Source organism: Salvelinus alpinus, chromosome 28, assembly GCF_045679555.1.
Source record: "Salvelinus alpinus chromosome 28, SLU_Salpinus.1, whole genome shotgun sequence".
NCBI classification, from domain to species: Eukaryota; Metazoa; Chordata; class Actinopteri; order Salmoniformes; family Salmonidae; genus Salvelinus; species Salvelinus alpinus.
Genome location: NC_092113.1, coordinates 31,276,891 through 31,293,038, shown reverse-complemented (window position 1 = coordinate 31,293,038; position 16,148 = coordinate 31,276,891). Strand labels below are relative to the sequence as shown.

Genomic DNA, 16,148 nt, shown 5'->3' with positions numbered 1-16,148 from the left:
TCCATCTGAAGCGGATCTTGGTCAGGTCATTATAAAGGACATTGTTTGTAGGGGTTGATGCATTTTTTGTATCACAAAAAGGAAGCCTTTTTTAACCTTGAATACACTAGAAGTTAACATTTCCTGATGTGGAGGAAATGTTTATATACTGTTTTATAAACTTCAGATGTATATACTGTATTCTAGTCAAGGCACATCCTATATAACTACACCTGCACACACCTTTTCTATTCATATACTTTCTATACACACCATTACACACTGAGTGTATAAACATTATGAACACCTGCTCTTTTAATGACATAGACTGACCAGGTGAATCCAGGTGAAAGCTATGATCCCTTATTGATGTCACTTGTTAATTCCACTTCAATCGAAGTTGTCACGCTTTACAAAAATCGGACCCAGAAGCAGACCAGGACAAGGTGAGTATGAAGATGGTGAGAATTTATTTAAATGATGAGAACGTGGAGGTAGATAGTTCCGGGTGGCGGAGCGGACAGCGGAGGTGGGTTGATGGGAGTGGATGAGCAGATCCAAAGGATAGGAAAAAACACTAGCGACGAGCAGACAGGGATGGGTGATGGGTTCCGGGAGAATGGCTGTAGATAGAACAAAACGGAGGTCAGTTAAAGGCAAGCAGATGTACAAAACAATAAAACAAAACAAAACAAACTCTATAACTTGGAGACTGGTTCGTGAGCAAAACATACTGGTCATGGCTAACGATCCGGCAGGGAATGGAAGTCAGGTCAGAGCTTTTGAAGGGAAGAGATGATGATCAGGACAGGTGTGCAGAATACTGATGGGACACAGGTGCGGGTGAACATCAATCTCCCAACAAGCTAATTCGCCCGGCAACCAGACAGGGTGCGTTCCAGGACACCTGAAACACACTCCAGGACAGACACACAGGCAAACCCAGACTCAGGAAGCGGGATTCGTGACAGTACCCCCCCTCCGACGAACGCCACCGGGCGGACTACCTGGAGCGCCAGGGTGGAGGCGGTAGAAGTCACGAAGCAGGTCGTCATCCAGGATCTGACGCCGAGGAATCCAACTCCTCTCCTCTGGACCATATCCTTCCCAATCCACTAAATACTGGTACCCTCGACCCCGCCGTCTGGAGTCCATGATGCGGCGCACCGTGTAGACAGGACCACCTCCGATCATCCGAGGAGGAGGAGGACGAGGAGGAGGGGGCAACAGAGGACTGAGGTGAACCGGCTTGAGGCAGGAGACATGAAAGGTGGGATGTACTCTAAGAGTTGCAGGCAACTTGAGTCGAACCACAACAGGATTAATGATTCTCTCCACTACGAACGGACCAATGAACTTCGGTGACAACTTTCTCGACTCAGTCCGTAGAGGAAGATCCCGTGTAGCCAACCAAACCTTATCTCCGACCGTATAAGCTGGGGAAGGAATACGGCGACGATTCGCCTGGATCTGATACCGATCAGACACTCTAAGGAGAGCCTTCCTGGCCCGATGCCAGGTCCGGTGGCAACGACGAATGTGGGTCTGGACAGAGGGAACCGAGAGATCCCTTTCCTGAGAAGGAAACAAAGGAGGTTGGTAACCGTACAGGCATTGGAAGGGGGACATCCCAGTGGCAGATGACGGAAGGGTATTATGGGCATACTCGACCCAGGGTAATTGAGATGACCAAGAGGTAGGATCAGAAGAGACAAGACAACGCAGCGTGGACTCCATCTTCTGGTTGGCTCTCTCCGCCTGACCATTAGATTGAGGATGAAATCCAGAAGTGAGACTGACTGTAGCTCCAATGGCCAAACAGAAAGATCTCCAAACAGCAGAGGTAAACTGAGGACCACGGTCAGAAACAATGTCACTGGGCAATCCGTGGACCCTGAAAACCTCCCTAACCAGGATCTCAGACGTCTCCGTAGCCGATGGAAGCTTGGAGAGAGGAACAAAATGAGCAAACTTGCTGAATCTGTCCACAATGGTCAGAATGACCGTGTTCCCAACAGAAGGGGGCAATCCCGTGACAAAATCCAGGGCCAGATGCGACCAAGGTCGCCGAGGAATAGGTAGAGGGTGAAGAAGCCCAGAGCTGGGCCGATTGGTACTTTTGTTCTGAGCACAAACAGGACATGCGGCAACAAACCTCCGGGTATCTTCTCCCATGGCAGGCCACCAAAATCGTCTGCGCAGTAGCGCCATAGTCCGAGCAACGCCAGGGTGACAAGCTATCTTGCTGGCGTGGGACCACTGAAGAACAGCAGAACGGACCGACTCAGGCACGAACAACCGACCGGGTGGACCGTTACCAGGGCCGGGCTGCGTCCGAAGGGCCGCCATCACATCCTCCTCAATCCTCCACGTAACGGCTCCCACGACAAGATTCTGGGGAAGAATCGTCTCAGTCTTGGCCCCACTCTCCTCCGTCTTGGAGAACATCCGGGACAAGGCGTCCGCCTTGCCGTTCTTCGACCCAGGTCGGAACGTCAGGGAAAAATTGAAGCGTCCAAAAAACAAAGCCCACCTGGCCTGACGGGAGTTGAGACGTTTAGCCGATTGCATGTAAGCCAGATTCTTGTGGTCAGTCCAGACCACAAACGGTTGCTCCGCTCCCTCCAACCAGTGACGCCACTCATCCAAGGCAAGCTTCACAGCGAGAAGCTCCCGGTTACCCACATCGTAGTTTCTTTCAGCTGGAGAAAGACGACAAGAGTAGAAAGCGCAGGGATGGAGTTTACCGTCAGTGGAGCTACGCTGAGACAGGATGGCGCCCACCCCCACATCAGACGCGTCCACTTCAACAACAAACTGACGGGAAGTGTCAGGTTGAGAGAGAATCGGGGCGTTGGTGAATCGACTCTTCAAATCCAGAAATGCTCGGTCTGCCTCAGGAGTCCAACAGAACCTTCTGGTGCAAGACGTCAGAGCCGTTAATGGGGCGGCCACCCGGCTGTAATCACGGATAAACCTCCGATAGAAGTTCGCAAACCCCAGGAATCTCTGGAGCTGCAATCTCGTACCGGGCTGGACCCAATCCCGAACCGCCCGAACCTTCTCTTGGTCCATCTTGATCTCTCCCCTGGAGATGATGTACCCGAGAAAGGATGTAGTGTGGGCGTGAAAATCACACTTCTCTGCCTTCACAAACAGACGGTTCTCCAATAACCGCTGCAGGACCTGCTTAACATGCTGGATGTGGCTGGAAAGCTCCTTGGAGAAAATCAGGATGTCATCCAGGTAAACGAACACAAACAGACCGATCATATCCCTCAGCACGTCATTCACCAAACCTTGGAACACTGCTGGAGCGTTGGAAAGTCCAAACGGCATCACCAGGTACTCGAAATGTCCCATAGGTGTATTGAATCCAGTCAACCACTCGTCCCCCTCCTTGATCCGAACCAGATAATACGCATTGCGTAGATCAAGCTTCGTAAACACAGTAGCACCCTGTAAAGAATCGAAAGCGGAGCTCATCAAGGGCAAGGGGTACTTGTTCTTGACCGTAATATCATTCAACCCCCGATAATCAATACACGGTCGAAGAGAGCCATCCTTCTTACTAACAAAAAAAAATCCAGCTCCCAGGGGTGATGACGAGGGACGAATGAGACCTGCAGCAAGAGACTCCTTTATGTAGGTCTCCAGGGCTTCCCGCTCAGGTCGAGAAATACTGTATAACCGTCCCTTGGGAAAGGCAGCTCCAGGGAACAGCTTAATCGTACAATCATAAGGTCGGTGGGGAGGAAGTGACTGAGCTCTCTGCTTACTGAACACCTCACCCAACTCGTGATATGTTTCAGGAACCAGGGACAAATCAGGAGGAGCAGACTCACTGACCCGACTGGGGACAGCATGAGAACAGGCAGTCCTGAGGCAGTTAGCATGGCACTCAATGCTCCAACTAGTTACCTTACCAGTCACCCAATCGAACGAAGGATTGTGTTCTCTTAGCCAGGGGTATCCAAGAACCAGAGGTACATGGGGGGAAGGCAAAATAAAAAAAGAAATAACCTCTGAATGATTCCCCGACAACAACATCTTAACCGGTTCCGTCCTCATAGTGATCCGTGCCAGAACACTACCGTTCAGAGTGGTTGCTTCAATGGCTTCCGGTAATTGCTCCTTGGAAAGCCCCAGCTGTTCCACTAAGTCGGCATCAATGAAGCTGTCATCGGCACCTGAATCGATGAAAGCGTTAATCGCTAAACTCTGATCCTTATTTATGAGGGTAGCAGGAAAACGGGGTCTGACGGGTATCTAACGAGGTTGAAACTGGCTCGCTAACAACCCTCCCAAACTTAACGAGCCGAGCAGTTTAACGGGCGCTGAGGACAAACGGAGATGTAATGTCCCGAACTACCACAGTAGAGGCATCTGTTGGTCTCACGTCTACGTTGGCGCTCGTCCTTAGTTAACCCGTGCCGCCCCACTTGCATAGGTTCAGGATCTGGCGGCAGGACTCCTTTATTAATCCCGTGTGAGGAAACCTGATTAACCCCTTCTGGTTCCCCTCCTGACCCGAATGGTAACCGAGTAGCTGATAGATTGGACCGAACCCACTGCTTCTCCCTCCTTCTCTCTCGAACTCTGTTATCCACCCTAATGGATAATGCGACCAAACTGTCCAGGTCACAAGGCTCCGGATAGGAAATCAGCTCATCCTTGAGTTGCTCCGACAACCCCTGGTAAAAAGCCGCTTGTAGTGCCTCCTCATTCCACCCACTCTCCACAGCCAATGTTCGAAACTCAATCACAAAGTCTGCCACATAACGAGCTCCTTGGCGAAGAGAAAACAACCGCTTAGCTGCGTCCTTACCTCGGACTGGATGGTCAAAAAGCTTTCTCATTTCTGCCGTGAACTCCTGGTATGATGCTATGCAGGTGTCCTGTTGTTCCCAAACAGCTGAAGCCCATTCCAAAGCTCTACCACGCAGCAGTTCAATAACAAAAGCTATCCTAGCCTTGTCTGTGGCGTAAGAGTGGGGCTGCAGCTCAAAAACTAACCCACACTGCATAATAAATGAACGGCATCCTCCCAAATCCCCTTCATATTTATCCGGCGTCGGTACCTTGGGCTCACGGAAGGAAACCGCTCCAGAAGCGGCAGGTGAGAGGGGTGAAACAGGTGGTGGAGAATCCGCCGGAAAACTGAGCTGATTCTGGATTCTCGCCAAGCTGGTAGAGAAGTTCTGGACAGAACTCGCTATCTCCTGTAGCGCTGTGCTGTGTTGACCCAATATCATCCCCTGATGGGAAATGGCATGTCGAACGGAGTCCAGGTCCGCTGGGTCCATACTTGGCCGGATCGTTCTGTCACGCTTTACAAAAATCGGACCCAGAAGCAGACCAGGACAAGGTGAGTATGAAGATGGTGAGAATTTATTTAAATGATGAGAACGTGGAGGTAGATAGTTCCGGGTGGCGGAGCGGACAGCGGAGGTGGGTTGATGGGAGTGGATGAGCAGATCCAAAGGATAGGAAAAAACACTAGCGACGAGCAGACAGGGATGGGTGATGGGTTCCGGGAGAATGGCTGTAGATAGAACAAAACGGAGGTCAGTTAAAGGCAAGCAGATGTACAAAACAATAAAACAAAACAAAACAAACTCTATAACTTGGAGACTGGTTCGTGAGCAAAACATACTGGTCATGGCTAACGATCCGGCAGGGAATGGAAGTCAGGTCAGAGCTTTTGAAGGGAAGAGATGATGATCAGGACAGGTGTGCAGAATACTGATGGGACACAGGTGCGGGTGAACATCAATCTCCCAACAAGCTAATTCGCCCGGCAACCAGACAGGGTGCGTTCCAGGACACCTGAAACACACTCCAGGACAGACACACAGGCAAACCCAGACTCAGGAAGCGGGATTCGTGACAGAAGTAGAGGAAGGGGAGGAGACAGATTAAAGAAGGATTTTTAAGCTTTGAGACAATTGAGACATGGATTGTGTATGTGTGCCATTCAGAGGGTAAATGTGCAAGACAAAATATGCAAGTGCCTTTGAATGGGGTATGGTAGTAGGTGCCAGGCGCACCGGTTTGTGTTAAGAACTGCAACACTGCTGGGTTTTCCATGCTAAACAGTTTCATGTGTGTCTCAAGAATAGTCCACCACCCAAAGGACATCCAGGCAACTTGACACAACTTTGGGAAGCATTGGCGTCAACATGGGCCAGCATTCCCGTGAAACGCTTTCGACACCTTGTAGAAACCCATGCCCCGCCGAATCGGGAGTGCAACTCAATATTAGGAAACTATTCTTAATTTGTTGTACACAGTATATATACAGTTGAAGTCGGAAGTTTACATACACTTTAGCCAAATACATTTAAACTCAGTTTTTCACAATTCCTGACATTTAATCCTAGAAGAATTCCCTGTCTTAGGTCAGTTAGGATCACCACTGTATTTTAAGAATGTGAAATGTCAGAATAATAGTAGAGAGAATTATTTATTTCAGCTTTTATTTCTTTCATCACATTCCCAGTGGGTCAGAAGTTTACATATAATCAATTAGTATTTGGTAGCATTGCCTTTAAATTGTTTAACTTGGGTCAGATGTTTCGGGTAGCCTTCCACAAGCTTCCCACAATAAGTTGGGTGAATTTTGGCCCATTCCTCCTGGCAGAGCTGGTGTAACTGAGTCAGGTTTGTAGGCCTCCTTGCTCGCACATGCTTTTTCAGTTCTGCCCACACATTTTCTATAGGATTGAGGTCAGGGCTTTGTGATGGCCACTCCAATACCTTGACTTTGTTGTCCTTAAGCTATTTTGCCACAACTTTGGAAGCATGCTTGGGGTCATTGTCCGTTTGGAAGACCCATTTGCGACCAAGCTTTAACTTCCTGACTGATGTCTTGAGATGTTGCTTCACTTTATCCACATCATTTTCCTTCCTCATGATGTCATCTATTTTGTGAAGTGCACCAGTCCCTCCTGCAGCAAAGCACCCCCACAACAGTCATTAAAACTTGGAGTCATTAAAAATCGTTTTTCAAACACTCCACAAATTTCTTGTTAACAAACTATAGTTTTGGCAAGTCGGTTAGGACATCTACTTTGGGCATGACACAAGTAATTTTTCCAACAATTGTTTACAGACAGATTATTTCACTTATAATTCACTGTATCACAATTCCAGTGGGTCAGAAGTTTACATACACTAAGTTGACTGTGCATTCAAATAGCTTGGAAAATTCCAGAAAATTCCAGAAAACCTCCAATTGACCAGCTCTTTGGGACCTGTTACGGAACGGGACGGTCTGTCTTCTTAAGGAATCTTGCTCAAGCATAAACCAACTCCAAAATGTCATGTACCCTCTTGCCATCTTAATATCTCATTCCATCTTCATATGGAATGTAACCTCAACCACCTTGAAGGCCCAGCACAGTGAAAAACGTGATTTTCTGTGTTTTATATATATTTCCACACTATGAGGTTGGAATAATATTGTGAAATTTTGAAAATTATGGTAATGCCCTTTAAGTGCAAGAACTATTTGAAAAGACTGCTTGAAATTTCAGCCTGTTTTTGATGGGATGGAATTTTGACCAGACTGGTGACATCACAAGGTGGAAAATGAGTTAATAGACCAATAAGAAAGAGAGTTTCAAACCTCTCTGCCATGTCTCTGCCATAAAAGCTAGTTTTCTGATAGTCCCAGCAAAATTCTTGCTTGAGAAATTGCTCTTTGTTAGGAAGCTGTTTTTGTTTATTTTTGACCATTTTAATTGAAAACAATCACAGTAAGAAATATATTGTTACCAAAAAATTATTTGATATTGAGATAAACATTTCTGCATTGGACCTTTAAGTACAGTATGTTCCATGTAAACTTTTATTATGCAGTTTACAGTTCCTCAGAGAGAGAGAGAGAGAGAGAGAGAGAGAGAGAGAGAGAGAGAGAGAGAGAGAGAGAGAGAGAGAGAGAGAGAGAGAGATGTTTTCAGGAACACACTTACACTTACCTGTGGTTTACAGCAGCTGCCCAATCATAGCTCATTGCTCAGCAGCTACAGTGCAGTCAATCCCTGTCATTCTATTTGGAGCAGGGAGGCCGGGCTAAATTCCTGCCAGGCCAAACTCTCAGCCAGCAGGGATAGCATGTTCCTCTCTCGCTTCTCCTGGGCTCTACTAACAAAAACAGATCTAGACTCTGTGGTCATTACTGTTGCTGAAAGGCATAAACATTGTCTGTACTGCAGAATATCAGGTTAGATACTTAACCTTTTTAACATATGCCAACATAGGCCTACGGTACGATTTGCCCAGAATGTGGTCAGTTAGGTAACTTAACAGTTGGTATGAGGTCTGACACTTAGATACAGAATGTATTGCTGTGTTATGGGAATTACATTTTCTGTTGCAGAGTAATGGCAGAGGCCAAGACACTGTAAGACTAACTGCCAAACGAACTGTCTGTCTGTTAGAATTTGACCACAAAGTTTTATTCAAAGTATCCTGTTCCAATGCCCATTTCAGCCTTGATAAGTTACTGCAGGTCTAAGTAAAAATGTGTTTCAGCAAACCCCACAGTGGAAATGTCTAAACAATGTTGCCACTGCATGTGAAACATGATACTATACGGTAGGCCTACACTCGTAGAAAAAAGGGTTCCAAAAGGGTTCATTGGCTATCCCTGTAGGAGAACCCTTTTTGGTTCCTTGTAAGAACTCTTTTGAAACAAAAAGTTGTTTGGACAGCTGAAGAAGCCTTTTTGGTTCTAGATAGCAATCTTTTTTCTAAGAATGTATGGATATAACATAAATAAGAATTGCGGGGGTAACAATGCCCAATGGGCCCAGTGGACAAAGCTGGTTGAAATGACGTCAATACAACTAGTTTGCAACCAGGTTGTAATGGTGTAGTAATGATATAATTTCAACCAGTTTTGCTCGCCTGCTGGGAGGCTACATTACGTATTGATGACATTATCTAACCCATGACGCCTCTTCCCTTTAATTAATACTCCACTGCATTTAGTTGTAATGAGATCAGATCAGGGACTGTCCATGTCTCATAGGTTGTCAGATGTCTAATTCCTTAGTCAGGTTAATGCCTCATTGCCTTGGTAACCTCTTGAAGTACTGTCAACAAAGTCAGATATTTTCTGAATGAGAATGATTGCACCAGAGCAGAAAGACAGCAGAGAACATAGGGAGGAGCTGTTTTGTCAGTTTATTTGCTACCTACAGACAGTGAGAGTGTATGTAATGACAGAGCCAGTTGATCTTTCATCTGGATTAGCATTTCAAAAGGAACTGTGTACTCTGACTTCCAACTGCCACCTTGTGGTGTAATTGAGCAACACCACACCGTTGCCAAATACAAATCAAGCAACATATATGTGCTGTACTATAGCCTCACAACATATATTGTTTTGATCAGTTCATCATAACAGTTAACTATGGAAAAATGTTACTCTGTGATGAGCTTGTTCTTCAAAAGGACTGATATATTTAATGCTTTAGTGCCATGTCACCACAACACAGACTTGTGTAACTTTGTGATTCCTCATCCCTACTGGCTGATATCCCAGGATATTTTAGATCCCTCTAAAGTAGTTGGCCTCTGACCATGTTCTACGCTAACTGCTGAGTAGCAGTGAAACAGCATGGCATCAGTGAGCTAACATGTGTCCCAAATGGCACCAAATTCCCTATGGACCCTGGTCAAAAGTATTGCATTATATAAGGAACCAGAGCCCTATGGACCCTGGTCAAAAGTATTGCATTATTTAGGGAATCGGATGCCATTTAGAGGTCCTCCCCTTCCAGCGTCCCCTCCGCCTTCTGCTCCTTGGCAACAGTCAGGTGACCCCGCCGGAGTTCACTGAAGCAAGCTCTTGTCTCCCTCACTCACACTCGCTCCGCTGAACAGGGCCAGGGGGACTGTGCTGTGTTGCATGACTCTGTCTGTCTGGGCGCTGCCGAGTGCTGACATGACCACAGAACAGGAGAAGAATGAGCTCACGCAGACTCCTCTGCTCAAGATATGGGTGCCATGGTTGGGGATGGGAAGCTGCAAGCTAAGTCGCCGGAGAGGCTGTAAGTGTGAAGAACCAATTTCTGTCTAGTGCTCTCTTTCTCTTTTTTCTGACTGTTTCTGTCTGTTTCTGCCTGTTTCTGCCTGTTTCCGTCTGTTTCTGTCTGTTTCTTGCTCGCTCTCTCTTTGTCTCTGTCTCTCTCTCTGTCTCTCGCTCCTTCTCTTCTCCTGTCTGTTTTCTCTGTCTCTTTTTTCCTCTTAACTTCCTAATTCATTCATTAGTATAAGCCACGGGAAAGTTATCTTCAACAACAGGTGGATGAGTGCTCAAGTTTTGATCTTGTTGCCATGTTAAGACTATGATTGATTGTTTCCTAGTGTAAATCTTAGATCTGTTGAATGGCTTCCCTCCCACCTCCTCCATGCTCCATGTGCGAGAACAAGATTAATCCTACTCTAACATTGTCCTGTGACCTTTAATGCATGGATGCTGTATACTGATGCTGCAGTCAGTCATCATTCATACAGACTACCAGCTTCTATATCCTGCAATACGTCCTGGTTCTCCTATATCCTCCCTCGTACTACCTATTGTACTGCAACGCTCTTCTAAAGTCTCAGTTAAGTGCTTCCTGACATGTGAAATGATATCTGGTGCAGTGTGTGGATATGCAGTTTGAACATTACTTTATTGAGAGGTCTGATGTAGCCTGTGGAATGATTCTGTTCCACATGCTTTGACAGTTATTTTGTTTCTATGATGAAATCTCATGCTGAACAAGAGGTACTGCATACTGGTACTGTCTGCAATGGCACCCATGTCCCAGTGTGTTGTCACCGATGTGACTGGCTGCATGGGATACTCTGTGGTCCTCAGGATATATTCTGAAGTAGTCTTACACTCTTAAAGGAGTTGGCTAATTACTCTAGGATTATTATGCAGAACACATTACCTCTGGCGATCCTGTTGACGAGGTAAGTAAGACATAACATGGAAACAATGAGGGCTCAACCAATCCTTGCCTATTGGGAGATGACTCATCTGATAGGTGTGCCCTGGTTAACAGATATTTGATCTCTCTGTCCCCTGGTGTTCTCTCTCTTGAGGAGATGGTGAGGATTACCTTGGCACTTGGTACACACACACACGCACGCACACACACACACACACACACACACACACACACACACACACACACACACACATACACACATACACACACACACACACACACACACACACACACACACACACACACACACACACACGCACACACACACACACACACACACACACACACACACACACACACACACACACATACACACATACACACACACACACACACACACACACACACACACACACACACACACACACACACACACACACACACACACACACACACACACACACACACACACATACTCACTGTGTGTGTAAGTGTTTACTCTCACCATTGATTTGTGCCTTGTTAAAAGTGTTCACAGAGAACCATTCTATTTACCCACCAGGCATGTACAGTAGATTCCTAAGGTCTGTCTTGTTTTTCCCCAGCCTCCGTGCCCCAGCTCACCAACTCCCCCACTCTGATTGTGATGGTTGGACTGCCTGCCAGGGGGAAGACATACATATCCAAGAAGCTCACCCGCTACCTCAACTGGATAGGGGTTCCAACAAAGGGTCAGTTCACACCCACACACTAGCCAAGTTAAATGGCCTGAGGTGTGCTTGAGTACTCATACAGGTCACTGAGGATTGGAGTTGATGGTCTTTCCCTTATCTATCCTATATCATCTATCATCAATCACCTATCGTCTAGTCTTCAACTTGGGCCAGTATCGCAGGGAAGCAGTCCAGAGCTACAAGAACTTCGAGTTCTTCAGACCGGACAATGAGGAGGCCATGCAGATTCGCAGGTAAGAGATTCCTCAGGTTTGAGGGGTTGCTCTATCTATGTGATGAAGCTATGAGTGGGGCTGCGTCTGAAATAGCACTCTTTTCCCCATAGCACTCTACTTCCCCACTACTTTCATGGTCAAAGTAGCAGTGCACTGTATAGGGAATAGGGTGACATTTCAGGTGCAGGCTAGTGGTGGTTTGTGTAAAGTATTACGTAACAACTGACATGCTATGTCCTTTTGTGCTGTGAATTATCTTTGTGTGGTTAATCCAATGATTTCTCATTGAATTTTCTTTCTCAGGGCCTGCGCTACAAATGCCCTTAAAGATGTAGTTATCTACTTCTCAAAGGAACATGGACAAGTAGCTGTGAGTAAGAGGACAATTTAAAACTGCCCCTCTGAGCTGACTGTCAATAGGGCAAACACACCATACCTCTTACACATGACTGAGACATACTGTACTCAGGGTGGACAGGACATTGAACTTCAAACACATTGTACATGATATACTGGATACTTCCAGGTCTCCATGGGTAAAAATATATTTTGACCTCTATGGATTTACAGATTAAATAAAGGTTAAAGAAATATACACTGTGCCAATGTTCCCTCTAAGCTGCGGGTGCACAGTAGCCCCAAGACTGCTGCTCAGCTCCCCCTGGACTGCCAAGCAGAAGAAATATCAGCCCACAGAGAGAAGTACGAGATTGAACTTCACTCAACTTTCTAGAGCAGTGGTCATCAAACTCGACTGATTGATCTCCAAGGCATTCCTAATCGATCGCCAAATATTTCTGTAAAAAAAACAAAGATAAAGCCTTGTGTTCCTATTTTGTTTTGCGATTTTGAACAATTTCATGTGTCTGAAGGTACAAACTCTGCCTGTTGGCAGGACCGGAGAGCAAATCAAGTGCACTATAGGCCTACCATGGGCCAATCGGATGGCTCAGATCACGTGTCTGCAGTAACGTAGCAGGCATAAAAGAAAGCTACAGCAAAATTGATACTGTAAGATTTCAAAACATGTAAAACCATGATTAGAAAGAGACTGTCAATGAATATAGCAAAGAGCTGCTGTTTTACGAGTGAGTTGATGTTTAAGTTCTTACTCAGCACTGTCAACACTTTGTATTCAACATAAAAAGTGTGTTTTTCCTCAGCGCTACAATAAGCACTGTAGCAGTAAGGAATGAGTAGGAAATGATATATATATGGGCTTGGGTTGTTGTTATTATTAGCGGCTTGGGTCTTTTTAACATTGAGGAATATTTCACTTAATCGGTTCATAAGAGTAACAACATACATTTGTGGATGAGGTGCGGTGCAACTCCAGTTTCACCATCAGCTGGAAGATGGTGTCCCCTTTGGTCAGTGTCAGTGGAGGAAAGGGAGAGCGGAGGGATGTTGAGAGGCGGACCCTAAATCTGCTGCTCTCTGCCTCCATTGAGACTGAAGATCAGATAAATCCGCCCAGTAAAATATTTAAATGTTTGCTCACTCAGCTGTGCCTCACAAGTAATACAACAACGGATCTATTACGGGTATGATCATATAGCCTACCTCAAATTTCTTTAGATAATTTAAAAAAATGCCGGAACAACAATGCGGTGATAATACAGTTGAAGTCGGAAGTTTACATACACTTTAGCCAAATATATTTAAACTCAGTTTTTCACAATTCCTGACATTTAATCCAAGTAAAAATACCCTGTCTTAGGTCAGTTAGGATCACCACTTTATTTTAAGAAGGTGAAATGTCAGAATAATAGTTGAGAGAATAATTTATTTCAGCTTTTATTTCTTTCATCACATTCCCAGTGGGTCAGAAGTTTACATACACTCAATTAGCATTTGGTAGCATTGCCTTTAAATTGTTTAACCTGGATCAAACGTTTCGGGTAGCCTTTCACAAGCTTCCTACAATAAGTTGGGTGAATTTTGGCCCATTCCTCCTGACAGAGCTGGTGTAACTGAGTCAGGTTTGTAGACCTCCTTGCTCGCACATGCTTTTTCAGTTCTGCACACAAATGTTCGATAGGATTGAGGTCAGGGCTTTGTAATGGCCACTCCAATACCTTGACTTTGTTGTCCATAAGCCATTTTGCCACAAATTTGGAAGTATGCTTGGGGTCATTGTCCATTTGGAAGACCCATTTGCGCCCAAGCTTAAACTTCCTGACTGATGTCTTGAGATGTTGCTTCACTTTATCCACATCATTTTCCTTCCTCATGATGCCATCTATTTTGTGGAGTGCACCAGTCCCTCCTGCAGCAAAGCACCACCACAACATGATGCTGCCACCCCTGTCCTTCACGGTTGGGATGGTGTTCTTCAGCTAGCAAGCCTCCCCCTTTTTCCTCCAAACATAAGGATGGTCATTATGGCCAAACAGTTGTATTTTTGTTTCATCAGACCAGAGGACATTTCTCCAAAAGGTACAATCTTTGTCCCCATGTGCAGTTGCAAACCGTAGTCTGGCTTTTTTATGGTGGTTTTGGAGCAGTGGCTTCTTCCTTGCTGAGCGGCCTTTCAGGTTATATTGATATAGGACTCGTTTTACTGTGGATATTGTCACGGCCGTCGTCGGAAGGAGACCAAGGCGCAGCGTGGTGAGCGTACATTTTAGTTTATTATTGTAAATGTCGCCAACAAAACAAGAAACAAAGAAACGATCGTGAAGCTTAACAGGGCTATAGTGCCACTAACAAAGATAACTACCCACACATGCAAAAGGAAAAAAGGCTGCCTAAGTATGATTCCCAATCAGAGACAACGATAGACAGCTGCCTCTGATTGAGAACAACACCCGACCAAACACAAAGAAATAGAAAACATAGAAATAAAGAAACTAGAATGCCCACCCTAGTCACACCCTGGCCTAACCAAAATAGAGAATAAAAGCCTCTCTACGGCCAGGGCGTGACAGATATAGATACTTTTGTACCTGTTTCCTCCAGCATCTTCACAAGGTCCTTTGCTGGTGTTCTGGGATTGATTTGCACTTTTCGCACCAAAGTACGTTCATCTCTAGGAGACAGAATGCATCTCCTTCCTGAGCGGTATGACGGCTGCGTGGTTCCATGGTGTTTATACTTGCGCACTATTGTTTGTACAGATGAGCGTGGTACCTTCAGGCGTTTGGAAATTGCTCCCAAAGGCGAACCAGACTTGTGGCGGTCTACACTTTTTTTTCTGAGGTCTTGGCTGATTTCTTTTGATTTTCCCATGATGTCAATCAAAGAGGCACTGAGTTTGAAGGTAGGCCTTGAAATATATCCACAGGTACACCTCCGATTGATCAAATGATGTAAATTAGTCTATAAGAAGCTTCTAAAGCCATGACATAATTTTCTGGAATTTTCCAAGCTGTTTAAAGGCACAGTCAATTTAGTGTATGTAAACTTCTGACCCACTGGAATTGTGATACAGTGAATTATAAGTGAAATAATCTCTCTGTAAACAATTGTTGGAAAAATTACTTGCCAAAACTCTAATTTGTTAACAATAAATTTGTGGAGTGGTTGAAAAACAAGTTTTAATGACTCCAACCTAAGTGTATGTAAATTCCGACTTCAACTGTATACGTGGTGATAATGTATTGGGCCTATAGCTTACTGCACAAACCTCATTGCTACAGTACTGTTTTTAATTGGTTAATGTTGCATAGGCTTACGTTTTTTAAGTCATGATAAAAAAAACTGAGCGGTAGATCTCGGCTAACATTTTGACTCGGAAAGTGATCTTGACTCGGAAAAGATTGGTGACCACCGTTCTAGAGTTTTCCCTGTTAACACTATCAACGTTTCCCTTTAATATGGCAATTGTGATCGAATCTATGCATTATTAGCCACTTTTACTGCAACATATCGAAACAAAACAAAACAAACTATGCAAGAGATTTTGTTGTTGGCCGAAAGCATCAGAGTAGGATTCTATTGCATTGACACGCACTACTCAGTCCGTACTCTACACAGACCAATCTGTGCAATTTACTTTGAACTTGACTGTGTTTACAGCATGAGGGGTCTTGAGTAGATGCGCTTGTTTTGAGATCAAAGTGAGAGCTGCATGTAGCAACGTGTGTACATTTTGTTCATATCCTTTGCTAGTTAGTGAGTTATTAGCCCAGTTATAGATAGGGAGTGATTGCTTCCTACAAGACCACAAAACATGTACATTTCCTTACATCTTTGAAAAGCGATTCAGGTAAAGAGCTTTTTTTGTCTTAAAGGGGCAGTGTTTGAATAAGCTATGTAGCCAATAG

General features: G+C 45.2%; 1 protein-coding gene and 1 long non-coding RNA gene across 4 annotated transcripts in view; one reads left to right on the top strand and one right to left on the bottom strand.

Annotated features, from left to right (window-relative positions):
* Positions 1-16,148, top strand: part of LOC139557666 (6-phosphofructo-2-kinase/fructose-2,6-bisphosphatase-like) — a 37,457-nt gene that overhangs the window by 797 nt on the left and 20,512 nt on the right. For 2 of the 3 annotated variants that reach the window (XM_071372751.1, XM_071372752.1), the window contains exons 2-4: positions 11,537-11,662; positions 11,802-11,898; positions 12,184-12,250. In XM_071372751.1, the coding sequence (XP_071228852.1) occupies positions 11,537-11,662; positions 11,802-11,898; positions 12,184-12,250 (290 nt within the window). Of the gene's footprint in view, positions 1-9,836; positions 10,041-11,536; positions 11,663-11,801; positions 11,899-12,183; positions 12,251-16,148 lie in introns of those variants that run through there. The other variant, XM_071372750.1, reaches the window with a different exon arrangement.
* LOC139557665 (uncharacterized) lies at positions 431-840 on the bottom strand. The gene is made up of 2 exons (XR_011671445.1): positions 714-840; positions 431-602 (listed from the first exon to the last, which is right to left on the bottom strand). It is a non-coding gene; the product is annotated as an uncharacterized lncRNA (long non-coding RNA).